The sequence below is a fragment of the Toxotes jaculatrix genome, chromosome 2 (genome assembly GCF_017976425.1).
Source record: "Toxotes jaculatrix isolate fToxJac2 chromosome 2, fToxJac2.pri, whole genome shotgun sequence".
NCBI lineage: Eukaryota > Metazoa > Chordata > Actinopteri > Toxotidae > Toxotes > Toxotes jaculatrix.
The window spans coordinates 18622316-18638271 of NC_054395.1; the positions used below are offsets into that span (position 1 = coordinate 18622316).

At 40.9% G+C, this 15956-nt stretch overlaps 2 protein-coding genes across 2 annotated transcripts; both read left to right on the forward strand.

Annotated features, from left to right (window-relative positions):
- The first annotated feature begins 5453 nt into the window (after positions 1-5453).
- On the forward strand, positions 5454-12542 carry csrp1a (cysteine and glycine-rich protein 1a). Its single transcript, XM_041050432.1, has 6 exons — positions 5454-5728; positions 8747-8856; positions 9679-9847; positions 9939-10068; positions 10159-10255; positions 12125-12542. The coding sequence occupies exons 2-6, from the start codon at positions 8748-8750 to the stop codon at positions 12199-12201; spliced, it is 582 nt and encodes a 193-aa protein (XP_040906366.1). The 5' UTR covers positions 5454-5728; position 8747; the 3' UTR covers positions 12202-12542.
- Positions 12543-13081: 539 nt separating this feature from the next.
- Positions 13082-15956, forward strand: phlda3 (pleckstrin homology-like domain, family A, member 3). Its single transcript, XM_041050503.1, has 2 exons — positions 13082-14237; positions 15334-15956. The coding sequence occupies exon 1, from the start codon at positions 13814-13816 to the stop codon at positions 14234-14236; it is 423 nt and encodes a 140-aa protein (XP_040906437.1). The 5' UTR covers positions 13082-13813; the 3' UTR covers position 14237; positions 15334-15956.

Genomic DNA, 15956 nt, shown 5'->3' on the forward strand with positions numbered 1-15956 from the left:
TGTCCACTATAGTATGTATGCTATGCATGCTGCACTGAGTCATACAGCCCCTACAATGCTGACTCAGGCCAATCACATCATGTCACCCCCGGTTATGGGATACCCCCACCTCTCTCATCCCCTCTCCATCTCTTTTCATCCCACTTAAGCTCTGCCTTTCTTTTGGTTTGCCTCTCCCCTGTTTCACCCTACCGCCATCTCTCTGTCACAGGGATGACTGTGATGCCACTGTGAACATGCTCACATGCTCAAGATATTATATTTTTATTTATCTGTTCACAGAATCATAGTTGGATTTGCACAAATGAAAGACTATGGACTCACACAAACAGGGGAAGATACAGGACAACAGGTAAATTAAATAGAAATATTAAATACAAACAGAAGTAAAAGAAACACAAGGCTGCACTCACCCTCTGCAAGCATCAGGATACAGAGCATCAACTGAGTTCGTCTCCAATCTGTATGCTACTGAGGAGTGTATCCAGCTGAGTCCCCTGCCTTTGCTTCTGTCTACTTTTGCCTGGCAGGCCCCTGAGCTGCGAGCATGTGTATTTGTGTGTGTGTCTTTCTGTCTGTCATTCCCCTCCTCTATCACGTCATGCCGCTCTGCTGCTGCCGCAGTACGCCTGCAGCCGTATCCCCGCCCCTGTCTTTTCTTTTTCCACCCCTCATCACAATCTCTCTCTCTCTCTCTCTCTCTCTCTCTCTCTCTCTCTCTCTCTCTCTCTCTCTCTCTCTCAGTAATGGACCTGTTGGCTATGCTCCCTCCCTCTCTGAGGTGAAATATAAGCCCAGCTAAGGCAGAAACAGGCTGGTCCATTAGCTGGATGAATGTGGTTTGTGCGTACTTGCACATGGCTGCCTGTATAGTGTGAGTAATACATGGTAATTAAGCAGATGTAGCCACAAATGTGAAAAGCCCAAACCCATCATCCGTCTTTCAAGGTCTAATTGGTGGTCAGAGAAAGCAGGATGAAAAAAGACACAAAAAAACAGTGTATGGTAATGATAGCTCCACTGACGACAAATGAAAATGTGCATAAACACACACAATCACACACATACATTTTATGTCTGTATCTGTGTCTGTGCTCAGTGTTCATGCCTGCATGGGCACCCTGAAGGAGGAGCAGCCCATCCATCACTCCTCTAATTTGTCCCACACCTCTAATGAAAAGGGAAGAGACGGAGTGAGGAAGAGAAATAAAGGAGATACAAAAGAGATACAAAAGAGGAGAGAGGCTAGAAACAGTTTGACATCCTTTTTCCAGCTGACAAATAGAGAGTAACAATGTACTCCACAGATCTGACCTTGAAGTCAGCTTCTCAAAATTGACATCTGTCTTCATAAGCCACAGATTGTAAAAGTCTCATCACATGCATCCTGTCCACTTGAAATATCCAGAGGAAAATGTTTGAATGTAACAGCAGTGAGACACACTGCCAGGACTGTCAGTGTTATTGTGTGTGACTCCAGAGTGTCTCTGAAATGGAGGTGTGAAACTGCGCTTTGATCATTCATGTTAAACCCTTAACAAGCTCCAAAGATGTTTTTACGAGTTATTTTGCCTACCAGACATTATTTCCCAGTATTTATTCACAGGTTGTTTGTTTTATGAGTTGAACAGTAAAAAAAACTGGTCATTTTGTGTTTTTTCTTTTGTTATTTGCTTATTTGCTGGGCAGCACGGTGGTGCAGTGGTTAGCACTGTTGCCTCACAGCAAGAGGGTTCCAGGTTCGAAACCCGGTCTGGACCCTTCTGTGTGGAGTAAAAAAATGATAGAAAAATATTGTGCAATTTCCCCATTGTGGGACTATTAAAGGTTTATCTTATCTTATCTTATCTCTTTCAATGTCCTTCTCTGCAGCTACTTTTGTTTCTCTGTCTATTCTTTCTCCATTTCTACTGTCTTTTCTCATATTTCTGCTGAGCTGGCTTACAGTTTGACACACTGACATAAGGGACAGTGCTGAATATTTAATGACGATTGTGATACACAAAAGGATCAAACCCTAAAATATGTTAAAGGTGCCAGATTTCCACAGCATATATTCATTAGCTTCAGTTATTTTAAAAAGGTTACTTTTACGTTTTCTCTTACAGTGTACATATTTAATCAACCATTAGACTGAACAGTCTGTAAGCATCTCTACAGTCTTGATCTTGCAGTAAAGTACTACCTCAGAGCTCTCTGGCTGATCAAATATTGATCAGGCGTTGACTGCCTGTGCTAATACTTGATTTTGTCTTTCAGTCTCTGCTGGAGAAATACATAAATAACGTGTCCAGTTAAACTGCAGTATGCAAATAAATACATCAAGTGATCAACCAACCATGATAAATTGATAAATACTATTAGAACGCAGTACAGTCCAGAAAGCACGGCACCTCCCCCACACATACAGGACAACACATATGCATACTGCCCCCCCACTTTTCCCCACATACAGTCTGCCCTTCGCTCTGTAGACCACAATCACTAAAAGGATCACCCCCAATTACTCACAGTAGTGCCAAGGCCCCTCTTCTGTTTTTTTTTCCAGCTCTCAATTGTTGATTTAAATGTGTGAAACTGATGCACGGCAAACACTCCAGAGTCAGCCACAAGCACAAAACACACTCAAATGATCTGTTGCTTTGAGTCAGTGGCTCATGGAACAGGAAGTGACTTCTAAATGAAGGATTATGGGTAAGAGTGTGCAAGTGTCCGCAGTGAGTGTGTGTGTGTGTGTGTTGAGAGGAGGGGGCTAATGTCATAGCTAATCTTCTGATGTCCCCCGAGGCATGTCCACTTCCCCATAAGAGAAAGACCCTGATAGACACTGTTCTGACAATGGGACACTTGTTGTCAGCTGTTAAATGTTTCATGGTGAAATAAATCTATGTTAAACCCATTCTAAGTTTTCAGATATTCAGTAAAAAATATTGATTCTCCAGTTAAGAGAAAGGGTGTCTATGCAACACAGTGATTAACCGATACAAAACTAATGTGGTGTTTTACAACAGCTCTGCATCAAATCCTCCCCTAATAAGGACAATAATGTTCAATTTTTTTTTAATCTGTTGAGGATGTTGATTATCTTTATTTATTATTTGACTATTTTTATACTTTTGTATTCTCAAGTGCACCGTGGGGAGGTGCTCCACCAATTTAGCTGTGCAGTCTACACGTACAATGACAAGAAGGCCATCAAAGTGGGGAGGATGTCAACATGTTGACTGTTTGGAACATGGTGCCACAGATGTGTCGCTTCTCTGAGTAAAAACAAAACACACACACACACACACACACCACAACAGGTTGATACAGTTTAGGGGAACTCATCAGTTTGGTTGGTATCTAATTAGCATCAGCATCCTGAGTCTGTCTGCATGGTATGAATGACTGTGCCTCATGTGACTGCACTGTTAACACTAGATGGTGCCAGTCTGCCTCAGTACAGTATTCCAGTTTGAGATGAGGCCAATTAAATGGTTAAATTAAAATAATTCATCCGCTCAGCCTTAAGTCTGCCTGACATGACATTAATTCCTTTTTCTTTTGTATGTCATGTCATTAAATAGATTTTTTCTCCACAACAGATATTTTGTTTGTCATGGCAAGAAAAGCACAGGCGTTTACATCTGTGTTTCCTTGTTTCCTGCCTGAAGTTAACCATAGTCAAACATCTGCTGTGAGAAAAATCGAGTGACTTAAAATGGGTGAGGGATGGAAGGCTGCCATTAGGGCGGGTCTTCTCCTGCTTGTAAGTTTCAGTCTTGTGCTTGGCTGCAGGCTTCTTCTCAGGCTTTTCCACACAACAAGATGGGGAGTCACAGTGCCTGTTTGTAGCAGATGTAGAGGTAGAGGTTATGGGTGTTTTGTAGTGATAATGGCAGTGTTTGGGAAGGTTAGTGTTGGGTGTTCACAAGCAAAACTTACACAAGATCACAGTGGCCTTGACCTTTGACCTCTGATCCATATTGACTCCATCTTTGACATGCAGTAATAGCACATGCTACGTTTGGAAAACATCGCTCAAAGCATTGTAGAGATAACACATTCTGAGGCACAACATTTGCATTAAGGTCACAGCGACCTTGGCCTCTGACCTCTGATGGGAGTGCAACTGGAGTTCCCCTCTAAATTTGGTGATACATACAGTATGTTTGGCCTACAACTTTTGTTTTCCCTAAACTTCAAATGGAAGTTACAATAACTGTTAAGGAGGATGGCAGATTCATTCCCTTGCCACCATTTCCTTTTTTCTCTCTTCTTACCAAACAATTAATCATGAAAATAATCTGCCAATTAAAGAATAATGAAAATTATTGTTAGTTGCAGCCCTGCATTCAAACCAACAAAGAAAAATGGTGAATGTGTTGACACTGTTAATGCACATATAAATAAATGTAAAGAGTCACTGTTTGTATGTAGGCCTTCTAGCTTTGTACTGGCCTTCAGTACCCACAGTGACCACATGATGGTGGAAGATATCAATTATTGTAGAGCTGAATGTTCATCATCCAACCCGCTCCCTCTGTCTGCATTAGCAAGCAGCCCCACAATCCATTTCTATTAATGCCTTCTCATCCATTTAGCATATCTGAATGACCTTTGCTAGTTAGTTTCTAAAGGTCATTTAAGGTTGTGGTGATAAAGCACATAGGCTGGAATTACTTTGACATTGCATCCTTTTTACTGCGTAACCGGGAAAACAGTTCATTTACCATTTGACTCTTCGAACTGATTATCTGCTAAAGGTTAACCTCTAGACAGAGGTAGAGCAAAGAATTTACTGGCTCATTAGATTAAAAATTGAACAGAGAAAAGAAAGTATACCCATAGTTGAACAAAATCTGAAAACATCAAAAATAATCTGAGGGTCATTCAAGATAATGGTGAAGATATTAATCTATGTACCGCTGAAGCTAGGAGGAGACTCAAAGTTATGTCTTTGTTTCCAAGAAAAAAAATATTGTCCCTATATTTTTGTCAACAGTCCTCCTCTCAGTTTGCATATGACACAATATAGGTCTGTTAACCTTCTTTAAGGAAATTCTGGGATTAACAGGATGCTTTAAGACAAAGTCAGACCACTTAAACGCCATTAAACTGTTTCAGCAAAGTGGAGCACGTCCACTTTAGCAGGGCTGACTGCTTGTTGATTGTCCTGCAAATCTCTCTTACAGCTCTAAGGTCAGGGTTTATGCATGATTTCATGTACAGCCTGCAACCGAGGAGAAAAAGTTACACTGCAAAACTCTACCGGTCTTTGTGCCCCTTATATTTTTTTTTCCTTTTTCACTGTCTTTCTAGCTCTAATTTGTAGGCATAAAATATTTCTACTGTGCAAGACAATACACAGCTTTTCAATCCAAGTTTCCTCCCCATTTACTCCCCACCCCTCCTCTCTAACTTGGCCAGTCAGTCAGAAACTCCCATATTCCTCAACCCACAATAAGTTTGCAGACTGGAGCAGCAACAACAGAAGCTCCTCCCTTTCAGCACATCTGGAGAGGCACATAGCAGCAGTCCGTCTGAGTATATCTGTGTCTCTAAACTGACCAGGATCAAGTCATACAATTGGATACCCTTTTCTTGCAGACCAAGTGCAACTCCTCCACCTAACTTCAGCCAGCTGCTTTCCTGAACACACGCCGGTGCTGTATTAACGCGACTCAGATCAAAGAGTCAAACTTCAGCCTGTCCATCATCACTGACTGGCAGCACCTACTAACAGGTTAGTAATGTTCATATATTACAGACTGCTTAAGCTTCCTGCTTTCTGTTTGCTTACCGTATCTAATTTCCTAATCTTTCTGCCGATGCATGATGGGAAAAACACCCTGACACAAAGTAAATTTATTTTCCATTAAGCTCTGGTGCAAGTCAGGCAAGAGGAGACTTCTCTGTTTGAAGAGCTATGATGTAATATAGTTTAAAGAACTACTGCATGCTAGCTAGCTGGCTTGGAAGGTGTGCCGTTAAACTAACACAGTGTGTCACAACTCACAGTAAAACCCAATAGATCTTTATGTGCTCTGGTTGAGGAAACAAAGTGTATAAGCTAAAAGAGAACACTGGGTAAATCTCAGTTCTATTATTCTAAGGCTAAATCACACAAATGTCACATGCAGTCACATCTACTTCAAGAACGGACTTCCTGATTTGTGCAAAGTTTACACTCCTTACGTGTCCTTCTCTCTGTTTTATCTGAACATTCCTGTACAACTCTCTGTATCCCCACATGTCTAAACTTGCACTGCATTAACTTGTACCAGAATCCATTCTTACAAAAATTGCTTTGCAAATAAATTCATGGGTTATTAGACCAGAAATCAGTCTTTCAGTCTGTCAGGAGTACTCTTTAACATCCTCTCTCACCTCTCTATGCATTTGCCTATGTGTTCAGACCGACAGCCATCAGTCCTGTGAGTCATTTCCACCAATTTTCATGAGAAGTCAAAGCAGCCTTTATCTGTACAAATCTAAATACAGATGAACTACCCCCGCCCCCTTGTTTTCTGGGATAAAATGTTTTGCCATATTTATACATCATTTTTTCTCACCTTCTGCTACAATCTTGGAGCTGGGAACTAGAAGTTGGACTCATTTTCACTTTATGACACTCAGCTCCTGTCCAAGCTTCCACCTTCTTCTTCTGCTCCTCATTGATGGCCCTGCCACCAATATTGCTGTAAAATGACACAGAAGAGTTAGACCATTATTTGAGACTTCTTACTCACCACTTCAACTCATGTTTTCCTAATTGGGCCACTGGAAAGCTCTAAAATGACATTTTTCGATCTGGTAGAAAAACATTCCTGACATTTCTGTTTTTATTGGCACTCACTCTTGTTTCCACGACTGTAGAATACACAAACTGCGAGCCTTTTCATAAAATACTCCTGAAAATGCTCATTGGTGTCTGGGTGGCTGATAGTATGAATTCTCTCTAGAAGAACATTAATAATAAAGGTCTTTCATTCACATCCTGTACTTATTCTGCTCTAAACCTTACTCTGTTCAGACCACTGTGGCTGCGCTAGTTGCTAGTTTTCTCCGTTGTTTGAATTTCAATTTTTGTCACTTTACCTGACCCTGAACCAGAGCTATGAGGAAGCAAAAAGAACAAAGCCAAGGACTCAATGGTCAAGCGAAAACAACAAAGTTATTGCACTTTTTTGGATTTGCTTTGACAGCAGAACTTTCATATGTTATGTGATACACAATGTGCAAAATACTTAATCACATGACAAATTGATAAACTGTAATGTACTGTATTACTGTAAAGTACAGTATAATTAATTTATATGTAACTAGTATATTTATACTAAATCAATCGCCTGGTATGATATTCGCCTAAAATCCCAGAAAACATTCTGAGAAAACTGCATCACTTTTTCTTTGCAGTTAATTATTCCCAAACCTTTTTTAAGATTTCACTGTCTGGCCTCTCAATAACCCCCAGAAGCAGACTGACAACAGTCAGTGCTCACACTGGCGGAAAGACACAATGCAGCGGCAGCTAAAGACAAAACAGTCCACCCATTACTTCACTCTGAACTATCATACCATGAGCTCATAATCACATTAAGTATCATTCTGGTGTTAGCGGCACAGAGGTTATGTTTAATCTTGGGGTGTTGTATTTACTTTCTAACAAAGAGCGACAGAAAATGTGGTACAGCCAGGTCGTGGGTCACAGGATCAGATACTGCACTGTACATTCTGACTTGCTAAAACTAAAACATTAAAAACAGGAAGCGTGTCCAAGGCTGATAGGAAATGGCCTAACTTATTCATACTGCATCTGCACTGAGAGTTCAGCTCCACCCTCTGACCACTAAAAAAAGAAGCTGGCCCAGGTAGACCTGCATCTTCTTCCTCAACGCGTTTCTTGCCTAATAAAACTAACGCACAATCCAGATTAATGCGCACAATTCCAGTCTGCTGCAGTGAAGTGGAATGACACAGATGGACAGGCAGGGAGTAGATGGTGTGAGTCGGGGGCAGGGAGGTGGGAGGGTTTACACGGTCAGGAATGTGGATACACGAGAATGGACTGGGAGGGTTGTGCTGGGAAACACACTGGGTAGAAACAGGCAGAACGCTAGGATCATTCACATCACAACTACTTTAAGGCTCATCAGAAAGTCGCATTTTCACATCATTTCCACCCTACCTCAGGTTTTCAAGAGAGAGCAACTTTCATCTCTTGCCCTATATAACGAAAAAAGGAATTAATCTGTTTTTCCCCACCACTGGCTAACTTGTCCTTTACAGAAACCCAGAGAACTGGCAGGAGTTAAATTACAGTCTCTGGGCCTGGCTTGACAAAGCCAAAATTACAGGCCACCAAATATGGATGTTTAAATGGATTTCTTACAACAAAAACTCTAAATGTGCTTGCTTGATGGTCTTGTAAAGAAATTTATTAGTTCAGTGATCCATTTGTTTTTCTATGGAAGGCCTAGTTCCATGGCCTTTAAATCATGTCAATAAAATAACATTTGAATTTTACGTTCTGGCAGAATTTAGTTTACTTTTAGCTTATTTGCAGTTTTTCATTTTTGTCACCATCTAGATCAGTATAAGCCGTCACTCACTGAGACACAGAAAAATAACTCTGGTTTGAACATTTGTGCTTATCTTTATAAACAGCCTCTAGACAAAGTAAAGAGTTTAAAAGTCTTATGCACATCAGGCTAATCAAAGTGTGTGTATTTCTGGGTTCATGTTGTACACATTCGTAAAGGATGCCATTAGGAGGAGGTAACAAGTGCGGCCGTTGTCAGAAGACAGTTTACTTTGCAGAGGAGGTACTCTGCGATGGGCGGAGCTTCCACAGATCCTGCTTCCTGTGCAGTGAGTAAACTCTTTGCTGCTTCCTGTGATTGTCAACGTGTAAACCAGTGAACCGATGCCACTTTTCACTAAGTAATACTAACCTAATATGGACTGTTGCTCATATATTCTTAAAGAAAATGTATACATAGGTGGAGAGAGCAATAGCTGGTTATATGGTACCATGCATGATTGCTTAATCCAAAAAAAATTCCAATGGTGTACATTAATGAGTCTTGTAAGAGACAGTCACTCTTTGATTCTCAGAAGCTGAAATTTGACATTTATTGTTATTAAATTCAATTTTGTTTTTAAACAAGACTCCAACAAACATCTAACTATTCTTATATCCTATGCTATTCTTATATGTACTCTCTATGTGTGGACAATTGTGCATAGGAATAACAAAAGCACAGCAGCAAAAAGTGATAATTTAGCTACACTTACAGTTAAGTATATTTTTTTCTCTACATCTTAAAAACATAAACATACATCCCCTGTGAATTAATCTACATAAATCTAAAATCTACATAAATATAAAAAAATAATACAATTAAAAGAAATATTGAAATAAATAAAATAAAAATTATCTTAGCCTCAGCTTGAAAAATACATAGGTTTGAGGAGTTCTGAGTAGAGTTATTTGTGGTCTTGAGTTGTAATCAAACATTCCTGTGCTGGAATTCAGATGAGAACATCCTTCTTTAACAGAACTGTTCCATAAAAGGAAAAAGTTAGGAACTCACTTAAAAACATGATTGTGCTCGAAAACATGCGCACAAATATGCAAAACAATAATATATGGATGTGTGTTTGTGTGCGTGCGCGTGACTGTTTGTGCAGTGGTGTGTGGGAAGAACTTGGACAGCACAACTGTTGCTGTTCATATGGATGAAATCTACTGCAAGGCATGCTACGGCAAGAAGTACGGGCCAAAAGGCTACGGTTACGGCCAGGGAGCCGGAACCCTCAGCATGGACAAGGGAGAGTCTCTGGGTATAACACCTGAAGAGTGAGTAACATACCAACACAGGACACACACACTTATGATGGGAAACATTTTAAGGCCCTTAATCCACGTTTTTGCTCTATCTTTCTGTCAGAACTGCTCCGCATCGCCCTACCACAAACCCAAACCCATCCAAGCTGGCTCAGAAGTTTGGAGGGTCAGACAAGTGCCCTCGCTGTGGCAAGGCTGTCTACGCCGCAGAGAAAGTCATTGGAGCTGGGAGTGTAAGAAAAAACACACACATGCACACACAAGCAAGCAAGCAAAAACACACCCCTTTTAAAATTGATTTTTTTGATTTTTTTAATGCACAGTCATGGCATAAGGTTGGATGTTTCACCTGTGCCACATGTGGGAAGAGCCTTGAGTCAACCACACTCGCTGACAAGGACGGCGAAATCTACTGCAAAGGTAAATACTTCACTGTCTTCACTTCCCATACAAGGATGACTTAAAACAAAATCTTCATACTGCTACACATTTACTGAAACGCCATGTACCTGATTCTGAATCTGCATTCTTCAAGACACATTTGACCTATTCATATCAGACTGATGTCATCGGTTAATCAGAATTAACACAAGACCCCGGTCTGAAACTGTGGTTCCATAAATATCCTCTAAACTGCTAAACGATACAAATACACCAGACCTAATATAGAGATGTTTTCTAAAGCAAGTTGTTGACTTGCAGTGTTGTGCAAGTGCAAGTTTAACACTGCAGATGAACAGGTCTTGAAATTTTATAGGGTTTGTTTTCTTTTGGTCTCTTAATGGCAACTTAATGACCTACACATAAAACCATATTCAAGTTTATCTATTGTGAGGTACTTTACATCCATCTGTAGCTTTACTGTATATTTACACTATAGTCATTTTGTGCATATACTGACTCTTTTCAATGCTGGTCCAGAGTGGAAGGACGACCCATGCTGATCCATTCAGGCTGCATTTGTCTGAAAGATAAAAAAGATATATGATGTAGGTGAAGCTTCATAAACTACTAACGCAGAATTAAGTAGTGTGACTACTAAAAGAGAAAGACTGCACAACTTAAACTGAAGGAGTGTTATGATGCAATGCTAAAATTTCCAGTCTAAACAGAGACTTTCACAAGAACATGACCTGCTGTGTTTTGTTAGTGGTCTGTGTTAGTGGGTGACTGAGTTGTTATAAACACAACAATACAGCAGAGGGCCCACTAACAGAAAAATATTCTCAAATACACCTCAAACTAATACCATACAAAAAATTAATACCTCAACTTGAAAAATATTCAGGTTCATGTTGTTCTGAGTGGACCTATTTTACTAACACAGAAAAATATCCACAAATACACAACCAAAAACAAACAAACAAACAAAAAAACTGTCAGGGATGCCTGTCCCAATGAGCCCCACTCATGTATTAGCATTATCATACAGTTACAGAGGAAACCATCAGTTTCTCTGACAATTTACCAGTGATGCCTGATAAACCCGGGGATTTATTCGTTAAAAAAAACTTACTATTGTTCTGAAGCAACCTTCATTATCCCCAAAGACTTCCATTTATGATGAGAAGAGGTTTTGTATTGTGTTGTTATCTTTAGTGAGAGAAACATAATGTAGCGGTGGGCTACACCGTTACACTGTGTATCATTAAGAAGCCAAGCCTGGGTATAAAGGAAGTTTGCCGAAGCTTCGTGTAGCATCTCGTCGCATCATAGACTGTATAAAACGCGTCGCATCCCGTTCGACGCTTCAGGGGAAAATCCAGGGAAACTTAACTGACAATACTGAGCGACAGATTCTCCGTTTTAAGTAATTAAAGTCCTATCGCTCTTTAAAACCCACTTTCAGATTTATGAACCATTCATTGTATTTGTGAAAGCAATTTACCGTCTTCTTCATTATTATTATTATTTATCTTTTTTTAAAAATTATTAATTATTGTTGTTTTTTTTTTCCATTTCCATTCAGCAAGACTACTTCAAAAACACTAAACCTAGACTTGCCAAATCTGGACTAGACTAACCCTGAGTAAATCCAGATATGTGGAACCTTTTACCTTAGAGACGAAGTATATCTGGTTTTAATATAGACCTGGTTAAAGCTGTGAAATCGCCTTTCGTTGCGTTTTCGTCAAACCAAACGGACTTCAGGTACTGAAGGCCACATGGGGATAATGTTTATGTTAGCTAGCTGTGGCTCATAGAGTGATATTATGTTGTTACCAAAGAGTGGAGGCTTTTTTTTTATTTATTTATGTATTTTATTTAAATTTCCTTTGCTTCTTTCAGGATGTTACGGTAAAAACTTTGGTCCCAAAGGATTCGGATACGGACTGGGCGCCGGGGCGCTGGCGCACACTCAGTAGGGACCACCCGCTGACTGCTTTCCAGAGTTCTGCACTACTATCTTCTTCCTGCAGAGGGCAGACTGCTGACAGCAAACATGCACCTGACAAACACATGCTTGATTCAAAAGCTGCATCATGAACTGTGCAGCAGAAAAGATTACACCATCTTACTTGTGCTGTTCACAGTAAATCGTGACCCACACACCACACTTAGTATTGGATTATCTATGCATTTAAAGCCTGTTTTTCTCTGCAAGATTCACAACAGTCTGTGTAACACAGTAAATGCTGCTTATTTACATGTCATGGCTTCCAAACAGCATGATAATAAATAAAATGGAAATATAATGATTTTAGTGCCAGGATTGTTAAACTGTGAAACTGTGAGTGCATCTGTATGTATGAAAGGAATAGGGAAGTTTTGGAGGATGATGTGTGTTTAGGTTTCAAGAAATGACACACGTTCATAGCATCCATTCCTCACATAACATTGCAGTGACACTTCACGCTGTTGGTACTACATAAGGTAGGTCTACAGCCTCACTCCACCCATGGAGCTCATCTGTCACATTAGAGCCATTTCACCATCAAGGATGTGAAGAATGACAAAGAGTAATTTCAGCTAAGCTTTCTCTCATACAGTACAGGGAGGTGAAACCTCAGGGGAATCAGCAAGGTTTTGAAGTGTGTTATGGGAAATCTGACCAGTTTCTCCACTTAATTTTATTTGTACCTTTGTTACATTCAGTTTCCTTTCAGCAGTTTCAGACATGCCCACTATTATTTCAGGGTGTGTATATGGTTTGTTAAAAAAAAAAAAAAAAGCATTAGTAATTGACTGATAAGTCATCCTTCTGTCTGCTCAACACAAACATTTCTTCCTTGCGCTTTGTTTCTCCCACACACTCGAACATTACAACATTTGACTTCTTTATCCACCCTCAGCCTCCCACTCACATTCCAGTTCTAAGAGACACCGGAGAGAGCAGCTTGCCGTAAACACTCTTTGACGCTAAAGGCCATTTGACGAACGTATTTCTTTTAGTTTATTTTTATAGACAGTTGTGCGTGGCAGCTAATTCTGAGCAGGTGCACTGTGACCTAAGTGGGAGATGGCGAAACCCACCTACCTGTATTCCTGTTTTTTACACGGAAACGCCACACAGAGAGTGCTGTGAAATTCAACTGTCTACATGCTGACTCACACCAAACACACACACACACACACACACACACACACACACACACACACACACACACACACACACACACACACACGGGGAATTTCATAAACAACCCGGATCTCCTCATGCCGTCACCGGGAGGAGGCGGTGTGCTATAGCTGAAGGGGGAGAAGGTCCACGGAGGAGCCGGGCATGTTCAAACATATCCAGGCAGACCAGCCTACCAGGCTCTCAGATTGGATTTATTCACACACTCTATATGAGAGTTTTGGTGTAGGTTGACATTACCAATGCCATAGCTAAAACCCCTATGTTTTTCTTTCTAGAGGGACACATAACACTGATAACAACTGAGATGTGCGTTTAATTGATTCATCTTAAGACACTTCACTGCTGAAGACTTTCCAAGGTTTGGCTCTGTCTGAAGACTGTGACTGAGCGTGATCATGTCTCTCCCGGCCAAAGTGATGAGAGACGGGCTGCTGGAGAAGCGCAGCAGCGGGCTCCTCCAGCTGTGGAAGAAGAAGCGCTGCGTGCTCACCGAGGATGGGCTTCGACTTCACAACTGCAAAGGCGGCAACGGTGATGCTACGGGCTCGGTGTGGAGCTCCAAAGCCAAGGAGCTCCGCTTTGAGCGCATGGTCACGGTGGACTCTGTGGAGTACAAGCGGGGGCTGGTGTACTTCACTGTGGTGATGGCTACGGGTAAGGAAATTGACTTTCGGTGTCCGCAGGACGGCACGGCGTGGAACGCGGAGATTGCTTTGGCACTGGTGCGCTTTAAGAACCTGCAGGCCGTTAAGACCGGGAGGAACCGACACCTGTCTACGGCACACCTGGGTAGCACTGGGGAGGATGAGGAGCTCTGAGGTAAGTCTTCCTCTGGAGGAAATTGAAAGGTGAAATAAACTGAGTTTCTCATTAAAATTAAAATTAAAATTTCAGAAGGCTCGTCCATTTATTTAGGCTTATTTCTTTTTTAATTTCAGGGTTTGGGGGGGGCAGAGTTTAACACCACTCCCTCCCATAGCTGGAATATCTGAGGTTCACTCTCAGCACCAACTTTGTGTCCCTAAACTGACAGTGAAACACATGTCAGAGCATAGAGTAATGTGTAAAGGTACATTTTCCCTTCTAACCAGAGGTTCTTAATCATTTGAGTCATAGTCTCAGCAGACTCCATATAGTGCAGCAGTGGTAATCTCCTCCTTTGTGGTTGAAGGGGTGCTAATAGTTAAAACAAGCGGGTGCAGTGATTGGATGGAATGAAAACATTCAGACTCTTGGGGATGAGGTGGCACATGGCTGAGGAGCAGCCAAGCCTCAAGTTACAATCATGGTAAAGGTTATTTACAAGCAGCACTTCAGTGTTTAGATGTTCCACTGTCGAGTCAAAGCTGTGTCAGTGTTTCCTTATGGTCACTGGCCTTTACTGCACCACAGTCTTTTTAGGACACAAACCCACTCTCACTTGAGGACATAATTACGATGCAATGTGAGCCTCCAAAATAACATCTGCCTGCCTCTCCCTCACTAGGCAGCCAAGTATTTTTAAACACACACACACACACATACAGCCATCTCTTACGTATTTAGCTGACTCGAAGACAATTGAACATGTGGTGTGAAGAGTGCAAAGTGTTCCATATGTCTTTTCTTCTTTTCAATATTAAGGACAAAATCAATGGCATCATATGAGGACAGTGTTATTTGCTCAAAGTGGTTAGTGAAATCTCAAATGTTCATGAACTGAGTGTGTAAGTCTGAACTATGAGCTCAGAGTCCAGGAATCCACAGCGATGCTTCCTTAAGAGAGCTGCAGTAGCCAAGTGCCCAAATTAACTTAGTAGCCGTGGTAACAGTGTGATATAGCTCACTACAAATGCACTTTGTAGAACACCACCCGCTGCATCAGTGTCCGATATATAAAGTAACAAATATTCAAAATCTGCTTTTCTTTCTTCAGCCTTTCTGTTGTCATGGGAGTGAGCAATCAGAGTGGAGAAGCAAAGAAGACACCAGATCCATTGGTTTGATTCCATTGGTGCACAAGCATGATGGGATGTACAGAATGGCCATCAGTCAATATGGATTAATGGACTGAGAACAAGTGTTGCAGATTCTCTTGTATACCTATGAGCTTATTCACACAAAGAATAGGAATCTTAAACGCTGTAAGCATGGATGTGTTTTTCTCTGTCATGACCCCGCTGCTTGAGGTCAATATGGAGACCACTGCATAAGGAAAAGATGCCGTTATTTGGACAGAAACTGTGGAGCTGGGACACTGTCTACACCTGTGCCTTGATGTTTAAAAAATGTCTTCTGTTTTGCGCATATTTTTCCAGTAATTAGTAACGTTGCTGAAACAGGAGGCAGTTTGTTTCTTCAGTCTTACTTTTGATGGAAACACATCGCTGACTGGCTTTGAAAACTATTATAGACTGAAAAGATCTGCATGTTTTTCTAAAGCTGGTCATGAAGAATAAGTATTTTGCTCATATTCATTGCACATCGTATTCTACAAATTTGCTGAAACCATGTACAGTATTATATACTTAAAAAGCTAAAATAAATTTTTTTTCAGTA